This window comes from Apus apus, chromosome 1 (assembly GCF_020740795.1).
Source record: "Apus apus isolate bApuApu2 chromosome 1, bApuApu2.pri.cur, whole genome shotgun sequence".
Taxonomy (NCBI): domain Eukaryota; kingdom Metazoa; phylum Chordata; class Aves; order Apodiformes; family Apodidae; genus Apus; species Apus apus.
The window spans coordinates 156,731,261-156,743,597 of record NC_067282.1 but is presented as its reverse complement, the minus strand read 5'-3'; the positions used below and the strand labels follow the sequence as shown (position 1 = coordinate 156,743,597).

The following is a 12,337-nucleotide window of genomic DNA, read 5'->3' as shown; positions in this document are numbered from 1 at the left end:
CTCTTTTTCTTACTGGTGAAAGGTTAACTATGGTAGACTTCAGTATGGTATTTCTCAGTGAAAAAGTATTTTCCAGTGCTCGAAAACCTAAACAGTTAGCAGAACATTATAATTACATTATAAGTCTTTATGATGGTTGCAGGTTCCGTGGTAATGGTGTATCGAGGTTTGCAGACACTGTGAAAACATCCAGATTTGTTCCACAGATAAGCTGTTCAGAGGGTTATTCTTTGTTCCGCACTTAAGTGGCTCAGACTACCACTTCTGAAGTGCTTGCTCATTTGTGCAGGAGTCTCCCAATTATCTAACTCCAAATTGTGGTGGTTTCTAACATACTCTTGCCTCGAACCGTGTTAACCACTTCATGCATTATGCTCTCCACACTATACTTAGCCTTCCACCACACATTTTTTGCATTCCTTAAGAGTGATTAACACGATCTTTGCACTGCTTCCACATTTCATGCCCTTAATAGAAATACAAGATCAGGGGGTACCCTACTACAAAACTGAGTAGACTCCAGCTTAGAATAGATCGCCTGCACCATTGAAGTTTGCATCAATTCACTGGAGACGTGCTTCTGCACTGCAGAGCCTCCTATGAGGTCACAATGGCAGGTATGTTCACTGAGGCAGAGGAAATGGGGCTACTACTCAAAAGGTAGTCAAGACTGGAGTGGCATGGGATGGAAGGAAAAAACGCAAAAAGATAGGGTTGTGTTGCAGGGCTGTCAAAAACCTCCTTTTCCTACCAGGAGGGATGAATTAGATTTCACAGCAAGCACCCACAATTTCATCATTACTGAACATATTAGCAAGATCATTTTTTGTTCCTACAATAGATAAAAAGACATTGATCTATATCAACACCTGAATCACAATCTGAAGTACTATCAAAAAGTTGCAGATAGCAACAGTGAGCTGAAAATTTACTTCTGTGAATAATGTTTTAAGCACTAGATCAATACCAGCATTTTTTTAAAAATACAGAAGCCATTCTCCATTGTTACTTACTTGAAATCTGGTTACTGCAAGACGTTTGCTTCTGCAATACATTTGCACATTTTGTACTCTTAGAGTCAGTTTTCTGTACAGATTCAAGTTCTCCAAACTCTGTTCCATTTAGTTTGTTGCAGAATAAAAGGGACGATCCACTCAAGAGGCTCTACTGATGGTACACATTTCATACCTAGGATTTATGGAGGTTATGAACACTAGCAGAGCCCTCACCATGAAATAAATCTTTGTATTTAAACTGAGGCCTTTAAGTGCTATTTTTAGTGTAACCTATTAAGGCTTAGTTTAATCATTGTCCTTTCAAACATTAATAAATGAATTAACACTCTGCCTGTTTTCAGTAGCAAAACTCATTTCAGAGTGACACAGCACTACCACCCTCAGTAATGCCAAGTCAACAACCAAGGACATTCATCTCTTCTAACTGTCCACAGATAATGCTCATTAGTGCAAAACTGCTGCAAAATAGAAATGTATTCACTTATAATGAAGTGCAGGGAAGTGATACTTGGAATTTCAAGTGTACTGCGAAGAGCCTGTTTGGGTTCTTGGGTTTGGTTTGTGTTTGTTTTTTTTGTCAAAAGAAGCAGGTAGTTGCTTGTGAAATAATAAGGACAGACATTTGATATTGCTGTTTATTTCTTTTTAAAAATTAAACAATTCTCAATGTATTATTCCAGCAACATGCTACTAAGCACTCTGTACATTCCTTTCTTCAGAATAATCCTAACTAGAGCTTGGCAGGGATAAACCAAGTAAGAATTACTGACTTTAACAGTACCAATCAGTACAGAAATAAACCAGTTGAGATTAAATCCTCCCATGAATCTGACACATTTGTGTGAAATTGGACTACCCATATTTAATACTGTGTTGTCTTAAGTACCTTTTTAAATATAAATATTTAGTTCCTCTATTAGAAACAGCTGTGTGTATATGTTTTCATCTTATTCAGAATAATAAGATTAAAACTTCCATGGGCATTAAAGGGAGTTTCAACTAGGTTTTCATAAGGCAGGCTTTAAAATAGTGCCTCAACCAGTTTTTCCACAGAGCTCTTGCTTAAAATCTACATACTTTCAATAACTATTTTCAGCAGCGTAAATTATGTGTCCTCCAAAGTTTTAATGAAAACCATTTTTAAGTAAAACTAGTTTGACAGCCTGAATATGCAAAGTCAAACCACAGGATACTAAATACTTTTCGAGATTTTTATGCATATCTACAAATAAAACTTCCCTCAAACATCCCATGGAGCAGAAACAATTGTGGCAGCAATTAAAAAATGTTCAGTTTTCAGATTCAAGGTCACTAGTTGAATTATTCATTTTTACTCCTAGCAAAACCAGCTTTTTAAAGGCATGTATGTTTTTGTATGTTGTTTCTCAAATGGTTTAGAAGCACACTCTTATATTCTCTATTTTACAGTGTTGTGCTTTTTTGTTTATTCATCTGTACCAGTTTTTATCTGAAATTTATTGTTCAATTTGTACAAATCACCCATGATTTAAACTGTATAATTACATTTCATGTAATCTCACAATTTCATTGGGTAATTAAATTATTCTCTACAGCTTTTTTATCAAAAATGCAATATACAATTAATTAATCCCTGTAGGATTCCCATCCTCTCCTCACAAGCAAAGACATTACATATTTAAATACATTGGACCAAATCCTTGAGCATGTCTGATGAGTAGTGCAGAAATCAGACACACATGCAAAACAGTTCAAAGCTCACCTTTCATGAAGGGCTGGATCCTATTGCAGGGATATATCCTCATCACAGAGAGAGGAAAAATAAAGTGTGAATGTCTAAATTACATCAGCTGTAGAGATGTAGCAGACCTTCATGCAGAAGGAAAGCCCTGTAGTATGCCCTCTTACTTAAATTCTCCACCATTGACTGTGGTATTTCAGGAGTGCATATGGAAAAGGTATATGGAACTCTATAGCACCAGAGGACTATTCCTAAAATCCTCTCTGGGCAAATTACAATGAATTTAGGGTCAGTTTAGGGCTGGTATTTTAATTTTCTGTAGCCATACCATTCTAGAGGATTTAGCCCATATCATTATAGTGCAAATGTAACCTCCTGTATAGATACCTTCTGGTAATAATAAAACAAGATAATCTTAACAAACAGAGGTACAGTTTGTTAACAACACATGGTACATTTTACTCCATTATGCACCCAGGCACCCTCTTTCATTGCTGAGCCATCCAGTTTTTTTCAGAAAACATTTTAAAAATAATACCTCCTTTGACAATATTAAAAGTAGATTATATGATCATTTTTTTCCTTCAGTAAATTAATAAAGTACAGTATTAACTAATTTTTTCCAAAGTCATTTCAGTTTAAAACGGGCTGAAAAAAGTTACAACATTTGATGATAATTCTGGAATAGTTACTAGTTCACATTTTGTTCATAATGACAAAACTTTGTGACCGAAAAAAACCCAACCTTGTCTTCCAGCAATTTACAAACAGTATTTTAGATGCCACCATCACTTGAAGTTCTGTTGATGATGCCTTGCATCAACAGAACACTGTACTACCGATGATCAACATTCATCTTCTTTATATGATGAAGCAGGGTATCTTTTTCCAATTGGACCTCAGCAAGAGCCATTTTGGTTTTGGCTAGTTCCTGTTTGAGACATTCATTTTCTTCAATAAGCTGAAATGATCAGGTTAGAAAAGAGCTTTGTTAGTATTTCTGCATGCTGTCAACTTTTTCCATTGCAGTAACTCTTAAAATACCACTTCCTGTCATTCATTGCTGAGCACAGGTTTGTTGGGGATGAGGCAGTTGTGTCTGATTCTCAGTCAATGAGTGAACAATGTGGATAGAGGTGATGCAGTTAGTTTGAAAGGCAAGATACCAAAAATTTTTGCTATGTCATTTCCATTTCAGAGTGGAAATGACACCAGGTTTCCAGCTCTAGGAATATATTGTTACCCAGTGGAAAAAAATAACCAAATTGTTGCTCAACTTTTGCCATCACCAACTAAAAATCCAGGTATGATTGATAGATTAATAAGGGTCTGACTTAACAGTCTAGTCTATTGTCTTTGGCAGTTCTTATGTATGGGGATGAGGGAGATGGGGAGAAGGGCCTTGCTCCCTCATAAAAATCCCTCTGATGTAAAAGACAAGAGTTGGTCTGCACTGTATTACTGCCTTACTGAGAAAGCAGTATTAAATTTATTTTGTATGCCTAAGTACTGAACCATAGTATAATTAATATTTTCCAACCAAAACAGATTTCTCAGCTGAAGTAACCCCCAAGACTATGCCCAGATAGTTTAACAATTATGATGATTAATGACTGTAACACAATTTTAGGGGGTGGGAGGGAAGACAGAAGAAATTCTTAATACCTCATTTTTAAGGAAGTCAGCTGAATCCCTGCTTGACTGAGAAGGTCTGGGAACTTCACAAACAGTTTGTGTGGCTCGGTCCTGTGTTTTATGTCCAACAGGTCCAGTTGCTTGCTGCAATGCACTGCTTGAATTCATCTTTGACACATCATTTATTCTTTGACTGTCTGTATCACAGAAAGTACTCAGGTTTTTTTTCTTGTCTTTTTAAAAAATTTATTCTCATCAGCATAAAAGTAAAACAAATTAAATAAATATACTTGTAATATTAAATACATTTACATTTATCTCCCAAAAAACAATTTAAGAGAATAAAAAAATAATTAAAAGTCTTATAACTTTTTGGAGGAAAAGAGAAAGGAAAGGAGGCATGAAAAGAAGCAATATGTAGCTTCCAGCTTGAAGAAAATTATCCCATTTTTATACTGCATCTCCACAGAATTTTCACTCTGAATCATTAGAAGTTTGAGAACTATTAATATTGCTATTACTATAAAGTCTCCAGGTCCAAATCAGATCTGAAGACTGCATTTACATTTGAAGATAGAATGAGATAAACCTGCAGGATCAAGTTTTTAAATTAAAAAATAACTCAACTGACTGAGCATTAAATAAACTTTCTGGTATGTGTAGCTGAAGAGCACTGTAATATCTATTAAATACACTGTTATACACCATTGGGAAAAATGAGGGTCACAGTTCTTAGTAGTCTAGTAAATACCCCCTTTTTTTACAATTCTTTTTCAAACATGGACTTCTAAAAAAGAGTTTTCTGCTTATTAGCCCCCTCCCACCACACACACACACACATAAAGACTCAAAAATGTAGCACTGCAGATATATAATCACTGCAGTGCAGACACCATTTGACCTGTGCATTTGAAGTCACTGTACCAGAGGAGTCCCCAGGAACAACAGGCATCAAAGCACTTCAGCAAAAAGCGGAGAAAATACATGCTGAAAGAAACCTTAAACGGATATATTTTCCCACTAAATTACTATTTCTTCTTCTTCAAAGTTGGGTATAAAAAAAAATGACCAAAATACATTGAACATCTTTAAACACTCAAACTATGTATTAGATAATGTGGAGAAATTAAAAAACAAGCAAATAATGCCTCAGCATACCTTGGAGAAGTCTGATCCCTCTTTGCTATACCTTCCCATCAGATAAGTGAAGGGGGCATTAAGATCACCCTGGAGCTTCCTCTTCCTGAAGTCATATAATACATGGCAAATTGTTGGGTTAATCTATTCAGGACCTGGATGAAAAGGTAGGTGCACCTTCTGTAATTTTGTGAACAGTAACAAATTGAAGGGTGACTGACACAGAGGGGCAAGGCTGTTTTTCACAGGAATGTGGACAGGCTAGAAAAGCAGACTGACTGGAGTAATGAAATTCAGCTGAAACCAGTGTGAAGTCCTGGAGCTGGAATAAATAACTTCTTGATCCACTACAGGTTGGGGACCAAGTGGACAGAAAGGTACACTGCAGGAAACTACCTGTAGGCCTTGGTCAATAAGAAGATTTATCATGAGTCAGCAGTGAGCTCTCACTGCAAAGACCAATCACATACACACTGTACTAGCAAGGGTGTAGCCAGCAAGATGAGGGATGTTATTATTCCCCTATAGTCAGCATCAGTGAGATCCCATCTGGACTACTGGATGCAGTTTTGGATACCCCAGTGTGAGAAATGTATTGACAGCAGAGGACTTCCAAGAAAATCACAGCCAGGAGTACATGATATTCTGTTTAATATCTTTATCAATTATCTGGACAAAGGGATTCGGTGCAGTTTCAAGTAAGTTTGCAGATAACACTAAGTTGGGTGGGAGTGTTGAACTGCTTAAGGCTAGGAGGGCTTTACAGAGGGATCTGGACAGCAAACTGTATGAGATTCAAAAAGGCCAAGTGCCAGGTGCTGCACTTGGGTCACAACAACCCATGCAATGCTATAGACTTGGGAAAGAATGGCTGGAGAGCTACCCAGAGGAAAAGGACCTGGAGGTGTTGGTCAACAGCCGGCTGAATATGAACCAGCAGTGTGCCCAGGTAGCTAAGAAGGCAAACAGCATCCTGGCCTGTATCAGGAATAGTGTGGCCAGCAGGACTAAGGCAGGGATTGTCCCCCTGTCCTCGGCATTGGTGAGGCCACATCTTGAGTACTGTGTTTGGTTTTGGGCCCCTTGCTACAAGAAGGACATTGAGGTGCCGAAGTGTTGCCGAAGGGCAACAAAGGTGGTGAAGGGTCTAGAGCATGTCTTACTAGAAACAGCTGAGGGAACTGGGGTTGTTTAGCCTTGAGAAATGGAGGCTGAGGGAAGACCTTATTGCTCTCTACAACTATCTCAAGGGAGGCTGTAGCGAGGTGGCTGTCCATCACTTTTCCCAGGCAAGCGACATAACAAGAGGAAATGGCCTCAAGTTGCAAGAGGGGAGGTTTAGAGTGGATGTCAGGAAATTTTTTTTTTACTGAGAGAGTTGCCAGGCACTGGGACAGGCTGCCCAGGGAACTGGTTGAGTCACCATCTTTAAGGTATTTAAAAGACGTGTAGACGTGGTTTAGTGGTGGACTTGGCAGTGCTGGGTTAACAGCTGGACTCAATTTTAAATGTCTTTTCCATCCTAAATAATGTTATGATCCTGTGTACAAATGAGTGGCTCAGAGATACCCCTATCAAATCTGAAGATAAGAAGGCTGTAGTGTGATCTTAATCCTGTCTTTGCCTACCTAGTAGAAGGATACAGAAAACATGGATCAGACTTCCCCAAGGTGCTTGGCAAGTGCTCAAGCACCTGTTTCTTGAGGTAGCAGGAGAGGAGGAAATAGGTACAAGCTAGAACAAAGGAAATTTCAATTAAACATAAAAAAACCCCAAAACCATAAGGGTGATCAGTGGGACACATTATTTAGGGTAGGTTGTGGTATTGCCTTTTTGATGATCAAAACTTGACTGGACAGGGCAGTGAGCAACTTGATCTCATCTGCCCTTGCTTTGAGCAAGGAGTAGGAACAGATGACTTCTAGAGGCTTCCTGACACCTAGATTACTTTATGATTCTTTGACGTATCTGTGAAAGACAACAGGAAAGCTCCAGCTCTAAACGTATTGCCTTGTTGTGAGTATTAAGTATTTGCCCATAAATGCAGGAAAAAAGTGTATGTTTCACGGAAAGTACAAAGTTAAATCACTGCTCAAATACCAGTCTCAGCCACAAGCTACCAGGACATGACTGCAATACACAGAGTTGAAAACTGCTACTTGTACTTCTCAAACAGTCGTTTGTTTTACATTATTCCCTATTACACCTGAAACACAAAAACCACAAAGACAAGAGGTAACCACCTTGGTAATCTCTAAAGAAAGGGAATTTTTTTTGCTTCATTTGGTCGTCAATCAAAGGAAATCTTAAATTTATCATGATGAAGTGACAGGCATTGATGAAGCATATCCTGATGAAATTCTATGAATATTTTTATTTCCCTCAGATTGATTTAGCTGTGAGTTGTTAATCACAGCCAATACACTATTCAAAAAGGTGATCATCTTCTATGTGACTACACTGAGAAATAAGGCAAATGGCAATGCAACTCATACAAATTATCATTGGCTACCTTTTCATTATTAGCCACATATCAGCACAAAAGAAAAAATATATTAATAATTATTAGATTACATATTGAAAAATAAAAGTTCAAGAACATACAAACCTCTAATGAGAAAAGACCCATCATCATTTCTTTCTATCCAGAGTATGTCAATATGTAGTTTTATGGGTACCAGCTCAGATGGCTTCAGATTTTCACGTAGACTGTCATCCTAAAAAAAACCCACAAGTATTCAAAACTGAATTTACCAGGAAAATTAAATAGCTAATTTAAGATGATCAATTAAACATAAGTGGATCTAATGAAACTTGAAAGAGAACATTTCAGAGTAGAATTTTCTAATGGGATTTCCACTAAACTTTTCCTCCATTTTTTCCTCCCAGGATCATCTTAAAGGCCCAGCTTATCTCTGGAGTAAGTCTGCTGAACTCAGTATATACAATCTGACTGAAATACTTCAAAGTATTTTTACAGACATCTCAAGAAGATTATACCCAAACTCAAGATATTCTTCAGCTCAGGAGCTCTCAGTCTCAGAGATAAGAAGCCCGCACTATATAAAATCTGATTTTCCCTTGAACTATTTAAAGATTGAATGGGTACAGCTATCATTCTTAAGTGGATTTTGTAATTGTAGAAGTTAGTTTGGGATGACACCAGTTGCAGTTCAGCTACATTACTGTACTCCACAGAAACTTCACAAATTGCTTCTCTTAGGGTCTCCCCAGGAAGTCCTATCAAGAAGAATAACACAGCCAGTACAATCAGAAACTATATAAGCATGTAGCAAGAAAGCTGCTGAAATGTAACTGCCAAGTTTCTTGAAACAGCACCGAGATTGCAGCAGAAAATGCAAAAAATGAAGTAATCTTTCTTAAAATTCTTCTCCCCCACTAAAACACACTGCATCAAGTCTCATACAGAAGAAATCAATTATACTGCATTTAAGAGACAATGTAACATAAATTTGAACCATACCCTCTCTTTATTATTCAACAACTATATAGAAATGAAACCTTTTATGTCAAATCTGCAGTTTATCAACCATCATGTTAACTTCACTGTGACTTGTGTGCACTGCTGAGTGAGCACTTCAGTGCCTTTGCTGCCAGACACTCTTACTGTATACTTAATGTATATTCCCCACCTCAAGCAGCTTTTTCAAGAACCTTTTGCTTAAGTCTGTGTTTTTACCAATAAACCAGCACAATCCTGTTTTTAATGTTAAGACTTTCCTTTCTGCACTTGGGCATTCCCATTTGTGGTACACTGAAATCTGAGGAACAGATCCACAGTTCTTACAGCAAGTGCTTGTGCTACTCCTGCAGTATGAACAGCCCTAAAGGGGTGCTTAAGGATGCTCAAGGGATGGAAAAGCTGAATCAAAGAGGGAGGGAATTCTGATGCACTCTGAGTAGAATGCTGTGGAGGTAACAATTGCCCGTCCACTCAAGAATGATCTTAACACAATCGAGGCCTTCAGACGCAGAACTGGAGCTGCTTTTCTAGTCCACACTTTGAACAAAGCTTATATGGGTTATTATTAATTTCCAAAGCAATGCTATAATTATCGTATCTTTACTTCTTTTTTTGTGGTGTTCTCCCCCCCCTTCAGAAAAGTGTCATTGTCTTTATATCCAGTGGTTGTGCGGTATAGAATTCACCATCTCCTGTAAACGTCTGAAAGAAAATCCCCTAGGAGACTTGACCAGGAGTGTCCTCATAGTTATACTATTTTAAGCTACAATGGTGAGAAAAGCTTATGTTATTTAGTATCTGTTTCTAGGTAGGGCAGAACATTAAATCTGGGTTCTAAGAAACAGTATTCAGGTGGTTTAAACTGTAACCTCTTTCCTTCTTTGGTACTGAACTTTAATCACAAGAACTATCCCGTAAGCAGGAGAGAGAATGAAGCTCTAAAGTCTGTGTCCCGTAATGTGAAAACTATTACTACGCTAAGCAAAAAAGCTCAACCAGAAAAACCCACACTGTGCCTTTAGGCATTTGGCATACCTCACCTATAGAACTCCCAGACATTCACTCTACAAGAGACAGGGAGAGGAGGAAAAAAAGTGTAACATATTAATTTATATAAACAGCTTGGTCATGCAGAGAATTCCCCTCTAGGCATATGACAGAGCTAACCAAGTCTATGGATTTTCAGATAGTTTTAGTGTTATCTATAGACCTTCCAGAGTACGAGAGCACTTCCTTTAAAGTTAACTGTATCCAGATTAGAAATTTATTATCAAAGACACGAGAACACAATTTTTTAGAGCAGCAAAATAACTCATTGTTAACATACTTTTAAATTAATCCTTGCATTAGAAACTTTTATCTTCATAGGCATCACTTCTGCAACAGCTTCATCTTCTAGAAAATGCTGGATGTTTGTGAGGGAAGATGTTAGAAACTCAGCACTGAAATTCTCTACGTGACACTGAAGAAAACCGTTTTTTACAGCCAGCAGAGAATGTATGACAGCACTAGGCCCACTTTCCCATCTCAGACTAATTTCAGGTGATGAATTAGCTGGTCCAGCCACAGATTTACAGTCAGAACCTGTTGCAACAGGAAAACAAATTTGCATTACAATTCTGCAATGTACAAAAAAGCAATTACAATGCAATTACTTCTACCTCCATTGTCCAACTGATTTTAAAAGTACTTTAGAAATATTATACATTAATTACATCATTGCAAATGCAGAACTTCAGAGCAAATTACTATGTATACCACTTCAGAGTACTAAAGAGAAATAAACAGTACACACAAGGATTAGTTACCTAACTCTGACAAACAGAAAAGGACAACACAGAAATAACAACTGTGCACAAAATGTCTTGATGATGGAAAACCAATTATTTTGCATACTTTTCCACTAACTCCTTCAACTTTAACTCAGAATAAACATTTAAGTCAGTTCATTCTCTCAGAGAGCAGGTGTTCTCTAGGAAAAGCAGAATTTCCTGAATCAGGAACTTACTTGCTAACACACAGATGGAGAACATGAACACATGGTGCTTCCATTATTCGGGTAGCAGCAGATTTGAACCTCAAAAAAACCCTAGCAGTTTCTTGTTAGTTTCAGTAACTTTAAACATTAAGGACAACTGCAACATTCAACTAAACAGTTCTAAAAGTAAAATAAAAAATTAAAATATTTTAGATAACCAGATATCTGGGGAAGAGGAGCATGGAGCTGGCCAGAATCCCTTTGTTGTACAAAAAAACAGAGTTCACCACAAGAATTAATTACCCCATGGGATTCTCAAGTAATTTGGTCATTATGACGACTGACCTACAGAATTATCTGTATAACAAAAAGTACACACTCAGTAATTAAAAGCAATTATATTCAGAAGCAAATACTGAAACTTGAAAGATAGCTGAAATTGAAGTAACTCTAGTAAAATCAACTTAATTATGTCAATTTATATTAGTAGAGCATCTAACGGATAAGTAAATTTGAGAGAACTAAAACAAAAAAAAAGCTTATTAGCTTAAACTCTGGTTCCTTCAGAAAAGTCTAACATTTGAAAGATTAGAAAATGGGAGAGGGGAAATGACCAAAGATGAACACAGACTTTCTTTTTCTATTTTTGTTTCTTTAGTACTACTCTTTCTTCTCTCCCCATATTACTAACATGCAGTTTATTGTAATAGCTTTTTTGATTTCTGCTTCTGCATATTTGAGCAACTATAAGAAAGCTGAAGAGAAGGCTTATGGGAAATCTTCTAGTAACCTTCCAATACCTACAATGAAATTATAAAGACAAGAGCCAGGCTCTTCAAAGAGGTCCTCATCAGAAGGTTAAGAGACAACAGGTCAAACTGCAACAAGAGAGGTTCAAACTCAATGCGAAGAATGAGGAAAATTAAGCAGTAGTGCAGGCCTCCCAGAGAGGTTGTGCAGTTGAAGGTCCTTTCCAAGACCTAATGGCATAAAGCCCAGAACAACCTGGCCCAATCTCCAAGGTGATGCTGCTTTGAGAACAGGACTGTACTGGAAACATCTTAACATTGCCTCCACTACTCTAACCTCAATTACCCTGTGATCCTGTGAAGTGCAGGTTTCCTCTGTGGTGCCTTCTTCTCTCTGTACTATCTAATGTTAAGTAATAACACATACTGTAATGAATGCAGCATCCTTATCCACTTCAGAGACAACCTACTATGAATAATCTTCCATGTACGGTAGAACAAAAACACAATACACTGGTAGGCTGTGAGTTACATCACTTCTCTTCAGTTAAGCTTATACTGATAGCCTTTATAGATGAAAATCATACATCACAGAATTAGTGTTCCTTCTGAAATTAC

The 12,337-nt window shown here is 37.4% G+C and overlaps 1 protein-coding gene across 2 annotated transcripts in view; it reads right to left on the bottom strand.

Annotated features, from left to right (window-relative positions):
- Positions 1–1,637: 1,637 nt before the first annotated feature.
- Positions 1,638–12,337, bottom strand: part of BLTP3B (bridge-like lipid transfer protein family member 3B) — a 58,887-nt gene continuing 48,187 nt past the window's right edge. For both annotated transcript variants that reach the window (XM_051616435.1, XM_051616426.1), the window contains 4 exons: positions 10,320–10,576; positions 8,117–8,225; positions 4,402–4,568; positions 1,638–3,697 (listed from right to left, as the gene is read on the bottom strand). In XM_051616435.1, the coding sequence (XP_051472395.1) occupies positions 3,572–3,697; positions 4,402–4,568; positions 8,117–8,225; positions 10,320–10,576 (659 nt within the window). In that variant the 3' untranslated portion in view covers positions 1,638–3,571. The remainder of the gene's footprint in view (positions 3,698–4,401; positions 4,569–8,116; positions 8,226–10,319; positions 10,577–12,337) is intronic.